Source organism: Lynx canadensis, chromosome D3 (assembly GCF_007474595.2).
Source record: "Lynx canadensis isolate LIC74 chromosome D3, mLynCan4.pri.v2, whole genome shotgun sequence".
NCBI classification, from domain to species: Eukaryota; Metazoa; Chordata; class Mammalia; order Carnivora; family Felidae; genus Lynx; species Lynx canadensis.
The window spans coordinates 84,606,000-84,624,888 of NC_044314.2; the positions used below are offsets into that span (position 1 = coordinate 84,606,000).

Sequence of the window (18,889 nt, forward strand, 5' to 3'; positions counted from 1 at the left end):
GCCAAAAGTCTTTGAAAAGTTATGACATCTCTTTGATTTCTTATGTCAGCTTCATCCCTCCCTTCCTTTAAAAATAAAGGGAAATAATATAAAATTTATTTATAAAACCTAATGGCATTCCACAAAATAATTCTGAAAGAATATGGCCAAAAATACGTTGTTTTGTTTTTGTTTTTGTTCATTCTTTTATAACCAAGGAGAAAGTAGAGAGGTGTGTGTGTGTGTGTGTGTGTGTGTGTGTGTGTGTGTGAGTGAGTGAGTGAATGGGGTATATGTGTTTAGCAGAAAAGTTGTACTGATGGACGTTGTATCATTTATGTGATGTTCACTATTCCTTTCTTAGGGCCTCCGAGGATGTCCCCAAAGGCCCAGCGACACCCTCGAAATCACAGAGTTTCTGCTGGGAGGGGTTCCATTTCCAGTGGCCTAGAATTTGTATCCCATACTCCACCAAGTGAAGCAGCTGCTCCTCCAGCAGCAAGGACCAGTCCTGCGGGGGGCACATGGTCATCAGTGGTCAGCGGGGGTAGGTAACACTTGGCTTGGAACATAATGACAGTGTTCATTTTGTAATTCTGCATGTAAAAAGGGCTCCACCACTCACTATATGTTAGAGCAAAACATGTGATCATTCTGACTTTCAGTTTTGTCAATGGGTTAATTTCTGCCTGTTCTACTTTATGGACTTGTGATAAGATTCATATGAGATTTGTAAGTATGAACATAATTCATAGTTTTATAAAGTACCACTCAAATATAAAGCAAATACAGTATGAGGGACCATATTTCCTATCTTCTTAGCAGTTTTGTCCACAGATTCATTCCACAAACATCTGGGCTCACCGTGCTATGTGTTTCTAAAATTAAAAAAAAATTTTTTTCTAACGTTTACTTATGTTTGAGAGAGAGAGAGAGACAGAGAGTATGTGAGCCGAAGAGGAGCAGAGAGAGAGAGAGAGAGGGAGACACAGAATCCAAAGCAGGCTCCAGGCTCCACGCTGTCAGCACAGAGCCCTATGCAGGGCATGAACTCACAAACTGCAAGATCATGACCTTAGCCGAAGTTGGCACTTAACTGACTGAGCCCCGCAGGCGCCTGCTTCGTGTTTTAATAGAATGTGTATATGGCACTAATTTCTTATTGTATTTCCCTTATGAAGAATATCAAACATAACTCAAGGGGCCCAAGTTTTATCTGTGATTAGCCTGAGGAATGTGCTGACAGCAGTTATAAAATTATAAAAAATACACTTTGATAAGAACTTACAGTTAATTTAATGTTTTGCTTCCATAACTGTGGAGAGTTAGAGCACGCAGTGATAGAGGTTTTTTGTTTTGTTTTTGTTTTTGTTTTTGTTTTTATCATCTATCTTAATCAGCACATAGAATCTTTAAAAGAAAAAAGATCTTGGGGCACCTGGGTGGCTCAGTTGGTTGAGCCCCTGACTTCAGCTCAGGTCATGATCTCGCAGTCCGTGAGTTTGGGCCCCTCGTTGGGCTCTGTGCTGACAACCCTTGAGCCTGGAGCCTGCTTGATTCTGTGTCTCCCTCTCTCTCTGCCCCTCCCCCACTCATGCTCTGTCTGTCTGTCTGTCTGTCTCTCTCTCTCTCTCTCTCTCTCTCTTTCTCTGTCAAAAATAAACATTTAAAAATTTTTAAAAAGAAAAAAGATCTTTATTTTAAAAAAATGTTTTAAGTTTATTTATTTTGAGAGAGACAGCACAAGTGGGGGAGGGGCAAGGGAGAGGGGAGAGAATCCCAAGCAGGTTTCATGCCAACAGCACAGAGTCCAGTGCGGGGCTTGAACTCACAAAACCGTAAGATCATGACCTGAGCTGAAACCCAAGAGTCAGATGCTTAACTGAATGAGCCACCCAAGTGCCCCCAAGAAAAAAGATGTTTAAACTTAACCAGAAAGATCTCCAAACTCTGCTGAATGCTTTAGTTGATATATATTGCTCAGAATCACGTATATATAATTTTATTGTAAATTCCCTTGTACTTCTGTTTTCTTCCTTGATCTTTAAAGAAAACCAAAAGAAATTAGATTTTAGATATTAGAAATTAGATATTAATTAGGATAATCTAGTTAGAAATTAGATAGTAGTTATTAGAAGGAAATGATTCATTTAACAAGAGAATGGAAGGTCTAGAAACCTATTTCTTCTGTTGTACCATTAATTATTTGACATTACTTAGAATCTGGAGATGAATTTGAGAGTAACAACATGATTATAGAAGTGAAACAATAAAAACTGTTGTTACATTTATATGCAGAATAGTATACAGGTTTGTTTTTTTATACTTATTAGAAAATTGATAGTTGAAGTTTCCTTCCATGATCCTATGACTTCAAATGTAAAGAACAACTAGAGTGAAGCAAATTGAACCATTTTCTCTAAATCTTTGAATCTGAGTTCTACAAATAAGTTTATAATGGAACAGGAAACCTATCAGATGCTTACTTGAGCTCAAGTGGAGTATGAATCCCAGCATGAATTACCTTCCTCTTTTGGCTAAATTGGTTCCCCAATTTTCTTAGTTATTGCAAAGTGGCTCTTGAAGAGGCAAAAAAAGAACATATAGGATTGGCTGCAAGCTGCCAAAAGGTGTTTGAGTTTATTATTTGAAGGAGGAACAAATAAGCCCATTTCTTTGGGACCTCTACCCCATTATTAAAGAGACCTCTCACTTCATCTTAAAAAGTAGTGTTTATCTTGTCTTAGAATTCCAGGATCTAACGTGATTTAAAGTACTTCCTTTTAGAATTAATATATTTACTTACAAGGAAAAACTACATTTGTACTTAGGTATTAATAATTGTTGTCATTCTTCAGATACTTGTGTTCTCAGTCACCACCACGATTCCTTAAGACTTCTGAAAAGAAAACAGAGTGATGGGATAAAGAGTAATTGGGATGGTGGTCAAATTAGGACTATTTTACCTGTATTTTCAAAGAAGCCTCTTTGAGGAAGTGACATTTGAGCTGAGAATTTAACGTATAACTTTTCTCTTTCTTCTAGTTCCAAGATTATCCCCTAAAACTCACAGACCCAGGTCTCCCAGACAGAACAGTATTGGAAATACTCCTCCTGGGCCAGTTCTTGGTTCTCCCCAAGCTGGTATTATTCCAGCTGAAGCTGTTGCTATGCCTGTTCCAGCTGCATCTCCCACGCCTGCCAGTCCTGCATCCAATAGAGCTGTTACCCCATCTATTGAGGGTATGTAAGAAAGGGCTTCCAGCTCCAAAATGTCATTTGTGAAGTTCAGTGTTAGAGTTTAATGTTAATTGTATGAAAAATGCGATGTCCATTCATAGGTATATATTTGAGTATACATTTAAAATTTTACATAAATGGAGTTGTTTAAGTAATACTACTAATTTCATAAATGTTATTCTTGAATGTCTGTTAACAGGGCTGACATTCTTGGGTAGTAGCTATTAATATAAATAAACTTAATGGTGTTTGATAGGTCTGCAAAGGAGAAAAGCTTGTGGTTAAATGGAAATGTTTTTTCCCAAAAACTATAGTAAATAAAAATTGTTGAATATTTTCCCATTTTACTTTTTTTTTTTTTTTTTAATGTATTTTTTTTTTTTAGCTAAGGATTCCAGGCTTCAAGATCAGAGGCAGAATTCTCCTGCAGGGAATAAAGAAAATATGAAGCCCAGTGAAACATCACCTAGCTTCTCAAAGACTGAAAATAAAGGTTAGAGCTTTAAAAAGTCTTCCTGTATAACTTGGAAATAGGAAGGATATGTCTGATCTCATGCCAAATACAGATTGTTTTTGGTCAACACTTTTTCTTAGGATTGTGTGTATTTAAATGCATAAATTGACCAATGTCAAAATCTGTGATTAATATATTGAATGAAAGAACTTATTTTCATTTCTGGTATCTCCTCCTAAAAGGATTTTAAGTTAAAGATTTGCAGTAAATCTGTATTTAACTGTTCCACATTTCACAGGTATATCCCCAATTGTTTCTGAACATAGAAAACAGATTGATGACTTAAAGAAGTTTAAGAATGATTTTAGGGTAAGTGTTACTATTGATTAATGAGTTAGGATTTTAATGTCCTAAGAATTTTTATATCCTTCATTTACAAAATATATGCACACCCAGAAACCTCGAATGATGTGTGTAGAAAGCTAAGCATTCTTCAAGTTGTCTTTGCCTATGCTTTTAAGTAGGTAACTAAAATCATGTACTATGATAAGAACTAAACAGATATCAAATGAAAGAGAATATAATTGTGACATTTGAAGCCATCATAACATAAGTTATTATTTGGTGTTCATTTGATTACATTATTCAACGAAGAGTAGAGCAAAGCTGAGGCATTAATTACCTGATGTGGCGAGTGGATGATGGACTGGACCTCAGGGTTCTTAGGTAGTTGCAGATTTAAACTTTGTGCACAAATGTATTGTGATAGAAATCTTTCTCTAAAACCATTTCTCTGTCTTAAGTCTTGTTAACATACTCTAATCTCTCCTGGATGACCATTGCATTCTTTTCTACAGCCTTTACCATAGTAATACATTTTGCATTTCAAGTCATATTTTGAGACCAACTCAGGAGGTCATCTTGAAACTTAGCTTCTTAGAGGGAAAAGATCTGATGATTAGCCTTAGAAAAAAATGGCTGTCTTAAGAGATGAATCAATCAGGGGCGCCTGGGTGGCTCAGTCAGTTAAGCGTCCGACTTTGGCTCAGGTCACGATCTCACAGTTCATGGGTTTGAGCCCCACATCCGGCTCTGTGCTGACAGCTCAGAGCCTGGAACCTGTCTCACATTCTGTGTCTCCCTTTGTCTCTGCCTCTCCCCCACTCGTGCTCTGTCCCTCTCTCTCAAAAATAAAAATAAAAACATTTTTAAAAAATTACAAAGAGATGAGTCAAATCAAAAGGCAGCCTTTTCCTAGCTTGTGTTGGCTTCCTAAAAATTAATAAATTTTTGCTGATAGCTTAATTTTTATTGTCACCATTCAAAATATTACATATCATATTTTATCACAATTTATTCAGCTTTCATGCTGTTAATAGGTGTGAATTTTAATTTTTTAAGCTATAGTTAATGCATGGACGGGACACCAAGAATTATGACTGAATGCCCAGATATCAGGTTTAGTATGTCATGCCCTCCAACACAATTAAAGCCCTCCTGTGTACTTGGCTGCCTCAGCTGCATCCTCCTGCCAGAGGGAAGGGTTTCTTTCCAGTGCAGTTCTTGGTACTGTGTCATTGAGTAGATTCCTGAAGAAGAGAGGATACTATGTTGCATGATCTTCCGTTTGTTATAAATTGAGCTCATGCTATAGGAATTGCCCATTTCCTTAGCATTTTTTACAGTCAGACATTCAGGTCCCTTCTTACTTGAATTTAATTTATTATGTTATGAAGGAAAAAACATTTTTACTTTGGAGCATATGAGTTAGTACATTTCTTGTAGCAGTTATATTGAGATATAATTTACATGTTATACAATTTAGCCATACAAAGTGTACAATTCAGTGGGTTTTAGCATATTCACAGTTGTACAACCATCACCACACTTAATTTTAGAACATTTTTCTTCGCCCCAAAAAGAAACCCCATAGCTCTTAGCAGTCACTCTTTTGCTTTAAACCCCCACCCCAACCCCCCACCTTTCCCTAGGTCCTGAACAGTTTACTTTCTGTCTCTATACGGTTGCCAGTTGTAGACATTTCATATGAATGGAATCATGTAATATGTGGCCTTTTGTGTCCGGCTTCTTTCACTTAGCCTAATGTTTTCAAAGCTCATCCATGTTGCACCATTTAGAAGTACTTCATTGGTTTTATGGATAAATACTATTCCATTGTATGGATATACCACATTTCATTTATCCATCAGTTGATGTCTCTTTCAGTTATTCCCACGTTTTGACTATTATAAATAATGCTGCTATGAACAGTAGTGTAGTTATATTTTCATTTCTCTTGGCAGTAGATACCTAAGACTGGAATTCCTGGGTCCTGTGGTAACTCTGTCTTTAGCCTGTGGAGGAAAACTTCCAGACTGTTTGCCAAAGCAACTGTACTGTTTTGCATTTCCACCAGCAGTATATGATGTTTTCTGATTCTCTACATCCTTACCAACACTTGTTATTGTCTTTGTTATTAGAGCCATCCTTGTGGTATCTCATCGCGGTTTTGATTTGCATTTCTCTGATGGCTGATGATGTTGAGCATCTTTTTATGTGCTCATTGGCCATTTGTATATCTTTTTTTTAGAGAAATGTCTATTCATTTTAAAAACTGAGTTGTCTTATTATCAAGTTGTGAGAGTTTTTTTTATGTGTTCTGTGTACAGGTCTCACATCAGATACACGGTTTCTAAATTTCTTCTACCATTCTGTAGATGGTCTTTTCACTTTCTTGATGTTGACCCTTGAAGCTTGAAAACTTGATTCTGTTGAAGTCTACTTTATCTTCCTTTTCTTTTATTGCGTGTGCTTTTGGTGTCATATCTTAGAAACTTTTGCTTAATCCATAGTCATAAAGATTTATTTTTATTTTCTTCTAAGAGTTTCATTTGAGGCTGTGATCTCTTTTGAGTAATTTTTTAATATTGTGTGAGGTAGGCTTCCAGATTTATTTTGCATGTTGCTCTCGCTTGTCTCAGCACCTTCTCTTAAAAGGGTACTGAATTGAATAATCTTTGTCCCCTTGTGGAAGCTCCGTTACTGGAGTCTGAACTCTCCTCCATGACATCTATATGTCTCTCTTTTTGTCAGTACCACAGTGTCTCTAGAGTTAGTATATTTTTAAATAGCCTACAACTTCATTTAGTAGAAAACATTACGTAATGTACTATTAGATCACAACTTCCTGCAATCTTTAACACTTGACTCTTAAATTCCAGATAGTTGTAAAATTAGCATTCTACGTCTTTAGGACTTCTAATCTTACTTCTGTTGGGGGCCTGAATAAGTGTGAATGTATTATTAAGTCTCTTACAAGTAACTTTCTGGTCCATAAGTGAATACTGGAAAGCAAGGAAATAGTATTAAGAATGTTTGAGAGTAAGCTTATAATTTCCTAAAGGTAAAATAGCGTTATTAGTTTACCTTTATTATTTCCTATGTGTCATACACTGTCCTAAGTGCTTGTGTGATAAATCCTTCAGTGTCCCAACATCCCTTTGAAGTTTCTATTCTTTGAGGCAAAGACAAGTTAAATAATTTGCCCAGAGTCACATGGCTAGTTAAAAGAAAGGCCTGGCCATCTGTGTGTTCAAGTTTCTAGTAGTGCATTGGACAGTATCTAATGCATAGTGTGTCCTACATAGTGCATAGTGTCCTGCATACCTGCATGTCCTGCATAGTGTTCTGTGAATGAATCATCAGAGCCATCCTCATGACATGCACTTGGCCTTGAACTGTGGTGGTTCACAAACATCTGTAGTCTTTCATTGAGACAGAATTAGGAGTACCCTGTGGTTTTGTTTTTTCTGTTCATTTTCCTTGACACCCATCTGCAGGATCTAATGTAGCTGTGTGCAGGTTGCTGATAGCTTTATTTGTGTAAGAATTGCTAGTAATTTGATCTGTTACAGATTAATGGTACGAGGTTTGGAGGTAAGTAGACTATCTGATTTGAATCTTGCCTTTACAAAACCATAAGTATGACATTGAAACGTGTTATCTGCTTCTCTGAAGCTGAAATGGAATTATTGTAGAACCGATTTCATAGTGTTCTTATGAGAATTAAATGAGATGCTACCTGTAGTGTTTAACATAGTACATGACCCACAGTGTCTATTCAGTAAATATTAATTCCTATTAACAAAGTAAAGGTGATCGAGAATTTTACTGTCAATCAGTATTTTCTTGTTCTCTAAGTCACATAAGAATTTCAGTTTTCCCATTAAATGTTTATACTGCCCAAAGCAACCTATAGATTCAGTGTAGTCCCTGTCAAAATACCAGTGGCATTTTTCACAGAAACAGAATAAACAATCCTAAAAATTGTTTGTTACTACAATAGATTTCAAATGGCCAAAGCAATCTTGAGAAAGAAGAAGAAAGCTGGAGGCATTCCTGATTTCAAACTATGTATAAAGCTGCAGTAATAAAGAATGTTACTGATGTAAAACAGCCATATGGGTCAGTTATAGAAATAGAGAGCCCAGAAGTAAACCCATGCATATATGGTGAACTAATTTATGACAGGAGCCAAGAATATAGAATGGGGAAGGGACAGTTTCATCCATAAATGGTATTGGGAAGACTGGACTGTCTAACACTATACCCAAAACTTAATTCAAAATAGATTAAAGACTTGAACGTAAAACTCCTAGAAGAGGGGCGCCTGGGTGACTCAGTCGGTTAAGCATCTGACTTCAGCTCAGGTCATGATCTCTCGGTTTCGTGGGTTTGAGCCCCGTGTCGGGCTCTGTGCTGACAGCTGGGAGCCTGGAGCCTGCTTCAGATTCTGTGTTTCCCTGTCTCTCAGTCCCTCCCTGACTCATGCTCTCTCTCTGTCTCTCAAAAATAAAACAAACAAACCAGAAAACCTCCTAGAAGACTTAGGCATAAGCTCCTTTACATTGGCAGTGGTGGGCAGCAATATTTTTTTATTTGACATCAAAAGCAAAAGTAACGAGCAAAAATAACACACGGCAAAGGAAACCAACAAAATGAAAAGGAAACCTACTGCATGTAGGAAATATTTGCAAATCACATAACTGATACGGAATTAATATCCAGCATGCATAAAGAATTCCTACAACTCAGTAGCAAAAGAACAAGGAAACTGATTTTAAAATGGCAGAGGGTCTAAATAAACACTTTTCCAAAGAAGACACAGATAGCCAACAGGTCCATGAACAGGTGCTCACCACCAGTCACCAGGGAAGTGCGAATCAAAACCACAATGAAGTATCTCCTCACTCTTTTGGAATGGCTATTACCAAGAAGATAAGAAGGTAACAAATGCTGACCAAGATGTGCACCTTTTGTGGAAACATAAGTTGGTTCAGCCACTAAGGAAACAGTTTAGAAATTCTTCAAAAATAAAAATTAAAAATAGAACTACCATATGATCTAGCAATTTCACTTCTGGGTAATTATACAAGGAAATGAAAATACTAGCTGAAAAAGATAGCTGTGCCCCCATGTTCATTGCAGCGTTATTTACCATAGTCAAGACATGGAAGCAACCTAGGTGTCCATCAATGGATGCACGGATAAAGAAAATTGTGTGTGTATATATGTAAGCACACACAGATACACATGTATTTTTATATAACATATACGCAAATGTGCACATGCACACACTTTATGTAACAGAGTATGCAGCCATAAAAAGGAAAGAGATCCTGTCATTTGCCATGACCATGGGTGGACCTTGAGGGCATTATGCTAAGTGAAATGTCAGACAAAGACAAATAATTGCATAATCTCACTTGTGTGTAAAATCATAAAGAAAGAAAAGAAAAAAAACTCATACAGGTTGATGGTTGCCATAGACCAGGGGGCAGTGAAATGGGGAATGGGGTCAAAAGGTACAAACGTCCAGTTATAAAATAACAGTTACATCAGGAGATGTAATGTTCAGTACGGTGACTACAGTCAGTAATACTGTATTGTATTTGAAAGTTGCTAAAAGAGCTGATCTTTTTTTTTTTTTTAATTTAAAAAAAATTTTTTTTTTTTTTAACATTTATTTATTTTTGAGACAGAGAGAGACAGAGCATGAACGGGGGAGGGTCAGAGAGAGAGGGAGACACAGAATCTGAAACAGGCTCCAGGCTCTGAGCCGTCAGCACAGAGCGCGACGTGGGGCTCGAACTCACGGACCGCGAGATCATGACCTGAGCTGAAGTCGGCCGCTTAACCAACTGAGCCACCCAGGTGCCCCTGATCTTTTTTTTAAAAAATATTTATTTATTTTGAGAGAGACAGTGTGAGTGGGGGAGGGGCAGAGACAGGCGCGCGCACGCGCGCCCACACACACACACACACACACACACACACACACACACACAGAATCCAAAGCAGGCTCTAAGCTCTGAGCTGTCAGCACAGAGCCTGATGTGGGGCTCGAACTCGTGAACTGCAAGATCATGACCTGAGCTGAAGTCGGACACTTAATTGACTGAGTCACCCAGGTGTCCCTAAAAGAGTTAATCTTAAAAGTTCTTGTCATAAGAGAAAAAAAATTGTAACTGCACTTAACGGCTGTTAACTAGACATACTGAATTTGCAGTATATACATATATTGAAGGAATATGGTGTACATCTGAAACTGATACAACGTTATACATTAATTATAGTTCAATAAAAGATAAAGTTCAATTTTGGGGAAAAAGTCTTCAGTTTTCACTTAGGTTTACTTACTATACTGCAGGTAGGAAATACAGCAGAATGCTCAAAAGTATGAATTGTGCCTTAGTTTACCCATTTGTAAGGTAGTGATAATAGTGTCTATATCACATAGGTCTGTTGTAACAGCTAAATGAATGAGTTTGTAAGTCATTTAGAACAGTGTCCAACCACAGTATTATAGATTTTCCTTTATACAAATACGACAACAGAAGTCTTATTTTTGCCTCAGAGACTCTTATAAATACTCAAAGAATCTTATGCAGTATACAGTTGGTCTGTTATGTTGGTAGCCTCTACTAAAGATTTATGTGAACAAATGGTGGCTTAAACATTAAGTGCCTATATTGTGGCTTAAATTGCCACCGGATGCAAATAAATGTTCCTGTCACCTTTTGCCCTGAGCTGCTTGTGGACTTTATAACTCTGTTGGTGATGCAGTGAAGCTTGAGATGCATAATGCTGCATGCCAAGCCTCAGGAGTGAGACTTTGACATTTGTTTGCCCGTCTCGAGGCTTGAGACATAGTTTGTGTCTGTTCAGCCTTGCAGTCCCTTCTTGGTGCTTGGCGCGGCTGCTTATATTCTCATTGCCTCTTCAGCTTTTTAGGTGGTGCCTTTTTCCTTCTTCTTTTCTTGTTATTTCCTTCATCTATTTCTCTCTCTTTTCTTTGGAGTATGGCATCTTAAATCATCTTGGGACGGTGGTAGCATTGTTTTCTTCTGGCTGGCAAACTTAAAAACCTCAGCAACTATTTCCTTGACATCTTTTGTCTCCTGCTTTTCTTCATGGTACTTGTATTTTGCAGCTTCCTTCTTTACAAGTTAGAAGGTCTAACTGACCAACATGTCTAGTCCAGTGTCCCTTTGAATCCACCTACTTCTGGCTTCCCAGCCCACTACTTCTTGAGTCCAGGCCCAGGACTTAGTCCAGCCTCCATAATGGTCACTGTATATGCTCACTTGGCTCCCTCCATTTCATTTTCCGCAAGACTACTGTGTTCATCTTTGTGAACTACAAATCTGCTCAGTACTAAACCTCTTTAAAATTCTTCAGTGACTGCTCATTTTCCTGAGAATTAAAAGCTAGAGTCCTTAACGTAGCTTTCAAGTTCGTTTATCATCTTGTCCCTCTTCGGTGAGTTTGCCATTTCTTTACCCACGCATTTGTGCTTCAGCCAGTAGTGCTTTTCTGTTTCACAGTGTGGAGCCGTCTTCTTCTCTTCCCTTGGATTTTTAAGCATGTTGTTTCTTTAGCTTAGACAATTCCATTTTCCAAACTACTACTCCCCGCCCTCCCCCTTCCCCCCCACCAAATCTTTTCTACCTTAGACTCGATGACTTTCACTGAAGAACCTTTTTCTATAAGTTGCTTTTCCTGTAGGATCCCATAGCATTTACCACATTTTGTTAAGTATCTGGTCTCACCCAGGTGATGGGCTGTTCGAGGATAGGAGCTCTTCCATGTTTTCCCATACCGAGCAGGCAACAATTTCTGACACAGGGAAGGCAGGAAGTAAGTATTTAACTTTTGAGTTTAGGACGTTGGAGTGCTTAGATGACTATGGTTGTGTTGTATATACTATTGTGTTCTGCTATTACTGCTTTATAATAAAAACATTCTTAAAGTAATGAAAAAAGCCTTATTTGGTATATCTCAAGCTTACAAATAGTAGTTTGCTTATACTCATGGAGAAAATTCATTATAAAGTTATTTAAAATATTTAAGCATAATTATTTCCTTTATTTAGTTACAGCCAAGTTCTACTTCTGAATCTATGGATCAACTGCTAAACAAAAATAGAGAGGGAGAAAAATCAAGAGATTTGGTCAAAGACAAAATTGAACCAAATGCTAAGGATTCTTTCGTTGAAAATAGCAGCAGCAATTGCACCAGTGGCAGCAGCAAACCGAGCAGTCCCAGCATTTCCCCTTCAGTCCTCAGTAATGCGGAGCACAAGAGGGGACCTGAGGTCACATCCCAAGGGGTTCAGACTTCCAGTCCGGGATGCAAACAAGATAAAGATGATAAAGAGGAGAAGAAAGATGCAGCTGAGTGAGTAGACCTCGAATTGAGCACATCCTGTTATTTGCTTAAATGTTTCTTAAAGGGTACAGGGCCCTTCAGCTCAAGAATCTGTCTGGACATTTGGACCTGTTTTGTAGGTGGACCTCAAGTTACAAACAGCTGGGCTAAACCAGTGATGTCTTAAGTAAATCAGGTCTTTGCACTCTGCACTTCTCTTTTCCTTCCCCATTTTTGTTTCCCATGGTCAAAAACTAGACTAAATTAAGAAAGGTTTTTTTTCTGTAAATGTACAAGGAGTTGAAAAATTACTGGCTTTTGGGAATTCTGTCCCCTGGCCGCTAGTCAGTACCCACCTCCTGGCTCTGCTGCTGAGACCGGGAACTGTCACTACCGAGAAGAGGAAGAAGTATCTGGTGCCCCTACTTGGAATTCAGCATGTTTTCTATCATAAACAGTGTTTTACGTAATGGTTAGATTTGTTAAGATAAACTTAATTCTGCACATTCAGTGTGTTATCAATTGAATGGATCTTTGTGGGCTAGCCTCAGAACCTAATCCAAGCTAACCACTGTTAATTCATTTGTTCTGGTCTCCATACAGTCCAGTTATGGCTGAACTTTTGGAGTGCGGCTTGTTGATCAAAGAGTGCTGCTGCTTAATTTGAAGCAAAAGTTTTTATTTCTTAGAGTCATGATTTTTCCCAAGGCATGTCACGGAGGAAACGCTTTGTCACATTAGAAAATACTGCGTGCTAGGGGGCACCTGGCTGGCTCAGTCAGCAGAGGGTGCGACTCTTGATCTTGGGATTGTGAGTTTGAGCCCCATGTTGGGTGCAGAGGTTACTTAAAAATAAAATCTTAAAAAACAAACAAACCCACATGCTAGAGAATTGGTATATTAGGCATTGCTTTTAGGAATATTTTGTCTTATCAGTTTAAATATTTGTTGATTGCCTCTGAGAGAAGAACTATATATTAACATTTTTTTTTTTTAGTTGCCCCTTTTTGGCCGATCCTTATCAGATTAAAGAGTGGGAAATTCGTGCATATGTTTTAATGAAGAGGATTAGTGATTCAGTAAGAATTGTTTAATGTATGTTCAGCAGTTTAACAAAACAGGTATGGAAGACTTGAGAGAAACATAAGTTCCATGCAGATTTTACTGGCCCTTTTTAATTTTCCCCTGGTTTAGGCAAGTGAGAAAATCAACACTGAATCCTAATGCAAAGGAGTTTAACCCTCGTTCCTTTTCTCAGGTAAGTTTGTTTCTTTCTTTGAAGTAATCTAGTCTCGAAAATGATAAATGTAGTAGTAGTAGGATTTCCCCCATACCTGCCATCTAAAGTCAGTTATAGGATGCTGAAAAGACTGTAGTTTCTGTTCCTTTTTCTGTGGTCATTTATGAATACTTCTGAGCCACGGAAAAGATTCATGTTTTGTTTTGTCATCAGTTAGATGTGATCTGGGGCAAATCTTTGAATCTTCCTCACTGGCTGGCTAGCGAGGCTCTCAGGTTTATAGATGAACTATTATTCTATTAAATTTGTAAGAAGATATTTCTTTACTTTTAGAAACACTTTCCAGGGGGCACCTGGGTGGCTCAGTTGGTTAAGCATCTGACTCTTGATCGGGTCATGGTCTCATAGTTTGTGAGTTTGAGCCCAACATCAGGATCTGCGCTGACATTGCAGAGCCTGCTTGGGATTCTCTCTCCTTCTCTCTCTGCCCCACCCCTGATGGCTCTCTTGTTCTTTCTTCTCTCTCTCTGTCTCTCAAAAATTAAGTAAACTCTAGGGGTGCCTGGGTGGCTTTGTCAGTTAAGCGTCCAACTTTGGCTCAGGTTGTGATCTTGCGGCTCATGGGTTCGAGCCCCATGTCAGGCTCTGTGCTGACAGCTCAGAGCCTGGAGCCTGCTTCGTATTCTGTGTCTTCCTTTCTCTCCACCCCTCTCCCACTCACGCTCTGTCTCTCAAAAATAAGTAAACAATTAAAAATAATTTTTTTTAATTAATTTTAAAAAGATGTTAAAAACTTTCTCCAGTTCCTTAAGGATCACTTATTTTTAGGTGCTTAAAAAGCTGTCATTTTTAGTAGTAGTATTATTGATGTTGGCAAATTATTGTAATAAATGAGTTGGCAAATTTCATTTCCTACATAACTTTTTCCTTTTATTTTAAACATATGGAAGTTTATTTTCTAAAGTTTTTTTCATTAAAAGGGACTAATTAAAAGTGAGTAGATCTTAGAAAGATGAGAAGATCAGTTTTCAGATTGCAATAATAGCTTTTCATCTGAAGATAGTTGATTTTTATTTTTATAGCCAAAGCCTTCTACCACCCCAACTTCACCTCGTCCTCAAGCACAACCTAGCCCATCTATGGTGGGTCATCAGCAGCCAGCTCCAGTTTATACTCAGCCTGTCTGTTTTGCACCAAATATGATGTATCCAGTCCCAGTGAGCCCAGGCGTGCAAGTAAGTCCTAGAATTTAATGTGCACTTACCCTCCCTAGTTATTTGTATTTGACCCCAAGCGCTCTCTAGGTATGGGGTGACTTGAGGTAGTGATGGCGAAACAAAAATACTTGAAAAGAGGAGGCATGTGATGGCATGGTATGTTTTTAGTATAAAATGTGAGAATGTTTTCTGGTGAGAAAGAAAGATGGTTTAGATTTACTGGTTTGGGGTTTGTCCTTTTAGGTGTGAGTGTGATTTTATTTTTTAATGACTCCTGGCAAACCAGGAGACCTCAGAACTAGCTCTCTAACAATATACCAGTAAGAGAAAATAGTAAAATATATTCTTACTATCATAAGAGCCTAATTTTCATTTTTTTTTTTTTTTAATTCTCTCAAGCCTTTATACCCTATACCTATGACGCCCATGCCAGTGAATCAAGCCAAGACATATAGAGCAGGTAAAGGTGAGAATAATCCTGCCTGTGTTTGCTTGTAAGTGTGCATGCTGCATGAATTAAGTAATATTTGTGGTTCAGCTTTGACTTTTGATGAGCCTGTACGCTGACTTGTGGTACCCAACACTGCCTAAGGTGTTCAGATGTATTTTTTTTTTTAATGTGTATTTATTTTTGAGAGAGAGTGTGTGCATGCAGCGGAGGGGCAGAAGATCCAAAGCAGGCTCTTTGCTGACAGCAGAGAGCCCAGTGCGGGGCTTGAACTCATGTACCATGAGATCATAATCTGAGCTGAAGTCAGATGCTTAATGTACTAAGCCACCCAGGCACCCTGAGGTGCATTTTTATGAACAGAACTAGGAGAGGAGAAATGCTCATCAGTTATGATTGTTCAAAAGAATTCTTTGAAAAGAATAATTGAATTCTGAAGTTTTCAATGTTAAATTTTGAAGAGTGTTAAATTATTTTACCAAGTTGCTGACCTTTGAATTTTTTTTTCATTTTTTTTTCAATATATGAAATTTATTGACAAAATGGTTTCCATACAACACCCAGTGCTCATCCCAAAAGGTGCCCTCCTCAATACCCATCACCCACCCTCCTCTCCCTCCCACCCTCCTCTCCCTCCCACCCCCCATCAACCCTCAGTTTGTTCTCAGTTTTTAAGAGTCTCTTATGCTTTGGCTCTCTCCCACTCTAACCTCTTTTTTTTTTTTTTTTTCCTTCCCCTCCCCCATGGGTTTCTGTTAAGTTTCTCAGGATCCACATAAGAGTGAAAACATATGGTATCTGGCTGACCTTTGAATTTTATACTAACCTGCAGTTCCCCACCCCCATCCCTACTCCCCATCCAGAATTTCTTTTTGAGCAGAGGCCAGCTCACTTCAGAAACCATCAGAATCTTCATAGTAGAGGGATGTTTCCTCTTTTTAAGATGGCATTATAGTACAGTATGGCTCTTGGTGTGAGAGAGGCACTTTATCTTCAGGAGGCAGGGTCATTTCTAGTAAGGGAGAACAGGCACATGTCAAGAACAGCACCTATAAACATATGCTATGCTCAGAAGATGGGAAGTGACTGGATAATTGGTTTGTCCATAATTCACATTTGGCAATTATCAAGATTTTGCCATATTTACCTGAGGGTGCTTTGTTTTGTTGCTGAAGTATTAAAAGTAAATCGCAAACATCATGCCATTTTATTCCTATGTACTTAGTGTATATCTTTCTGAATTATGGGCTTTTTTTTCTTAGATGGCCAGAGTGGTGTTATCACACTTTATAAAATAAATAGTAATTCCCTTTCATCTAATAAATTTATCTAATCGATTATCCTGATTGGATCAAAAATCACATTTTTAGGGGCACTGGGTTGGTTAAGTGTCCAACTTCAGCTTAGGTCATGATCTCCTGGTTTGTAAGTCGAGCCCCAAATTGGGCTCTCTGCCTCTACCCCCACCCCTACCCCCAAACAGACATTTTTAAAAAAATATTTTTTATAATTGATCTGTTTTGAATATGGATCAAAATATGATCTATACATTATTTTGTTTATTTAAAAAAAGTTTTTTTAATGTTTATTTTTGAGAGAAACAGAGTATGAGTGGGGGAGGGGCAGAGAGACAGACAGACAGACAGACACAGAAACTGAAGTAGGCTCCAGGCTCTGAGCTGTCAGCACAGAGCCCGACACGGGGCTTGAACCCATGAACAGTGAGATCGTGACCTGAGCCAAAGTCGGATGCTTAACCGACTGAGCTACCCAGATGCCCCTGATCTATAAATTATTACATTTATTACATGTCTTTGTAGTTAGTTCCTTTTCTCTTTGTTTTCCTGTTACTGCTTTGTGGCAGGAACCAGTTGTTATGTAGGAATGTCCCGTATTCTAGATTTGTGTCTCTACTCCTTGTGATGGCATTGAGTACTTCAGTTCAGGTTTAACTTTTTTGTAGGAGAGAGGTAAGAATATTTAAGATGATTATCAGTGCTTTATATTAGATCATTCAGGAGGTCCACAATATTGGTCTTATTCTGAGTATTGGTAAAATTAAGGGCTCAGGTGGTGATAGCCCAATCCTATCTTTTTATCTGTCTTTTAACAAATTATCACAGGGCTTAGCTGCCTAAAACAATAAACGTAAATTATCTCAGGAGGGTCAGAAATTCAGGAGCGGTTTAACTGGGTGGTTCTGCATCAGAGTCTCTTAAGAAATTGCAGCCAAGATGTTGGTTAGAACTGTAGTATATGAAGGGTTAAATGAGGCTGGACAATCTACTTCCAGATTCAGAGTTGTTGACAGGATAGTGCTGGTCATAACGTGGCAGCTGGCTTCTCCCAAAATGAGTATTCAGAGAGAAATTGATCTAAGTGGAAGCTGCAGTGTGTTTTACAACCTAATCTTGGAAGTGACATAACTTCTGCAGTATGCTGTAGATTACACAAAGCCAACCTGGAACAGTAGAAGGGGACTACACAGGGGTGTGAATACCAGGAGGCAGGATCGCAGGGGCCCATCTTGGTGAGCCTGTTTCATTTTACTACAATGTGTATAAAATAGTCTTTAAATATTTGTTGTCTAACTTTTCCTTACTATCTGTTTCATTAAGAATTGTGTAAGTGCCAGTTTTCTGAGTGAGAAACTGTTGGTGTCTTTGCTACTTCCAAAATACTGTCTTCCAGAGTTACGGAGTCATATCAGTGGTTTGACACATAGATAGACCAATCTGATTGGACTTGTTTTCATTTGTCAGGGATAGCTTTTTGATTATTTTAATTTTATGCATACGCAAAATATTTGTAAGATTGCAAAGTGGAATGACATAAAGAGATCATTCGGAGAAGTCTTGCCTCCAGCCCAGTCTCTTCCACTTGTACTTTCTCTAATCACTTCTGTTCTAGTAGGTGCATCATTTTTTTTTTTTTTTATCATCAGCAGATGATCGTTTAAAATTATTTTCTGTTTGTCCTCACAGTGTTTATTTTTGTGAATATTCATTTTCTATAAATATATATTTTTAAAATCGTTTTATTTAAATATAATTCACATGCCATAAAATCCATCCCATTGAAGTATACAGTTTAGTGGTTTTCAGCGTATCAGAGTTGTCCAGTCATTGCTACAGCACATTTTAGAACATTTTTGGGGTACCTGGCTGGCTCGGTTGGTAGAGCATTGACTCTTGATCTTGGAGTTGTGAGTTTGAGCCTTACTTACATTGGTTGTAGAGATTACTTTTAAAAAGAAAAAAAAAGACCATTTTTATCACTCCAGTAAGAAATCCTGTACCTTTTAGCAGTTACCCCTCCCCCTCCGCATGCATATACACTCTCATACCCTAGGCATAATATGCTTGCTTTCTCTATAGATTTGCCTATTCTGGATATTTCGTATGAGGGAAAACATGTTGTATGTAGGCTTTTCTGCCTTGTTTCTTTTACTTAGTGAAATGTTTTCAAAATTCATCCGTGTTGGAGCATTTATCAGTACTTCATTCCTTTTTATGGGTAAATACTATTCCATTGTGTGGATATACCACATCTTATTTATCCGTTCATCAATTGATTCCTCTTTGGGTTGCTGCCACTCTTGA

At 38.1% G+C, this 18,889-nt stretch overlaps 1 protein-coding gene across 1 annotated transcript in view; it reads left to right on the plus strand.

Moving 5' to 3' along the window:
* Positions 1-18,889, plus strand: part of ATXN2 (ataxin 2) — a 118,988-nt gene that overhangs the window by 75,962 nt on the left and 24,137 nt on the right. The window contains 8 exon segments of the mRNA XM_030336252.1: positions 344-526; positions 3,025-3,222; positions 3,605-3,712; positions 3,972-4,042; positions 12,108-12,412; positions 13,577-13,640; positions 14,705-14,857; positions 15,239-15,299. Coding sequence (XP_030192112.1) covers positions 344-526; positions 3,025-3,222; positions 3,605-3,712; positions 3,972-4,042; positions 12,108-12,412; positions 13,577-13,640; positions 14,705-14,857; positions 15,239-15,299 — 1,143 coding nt within the window.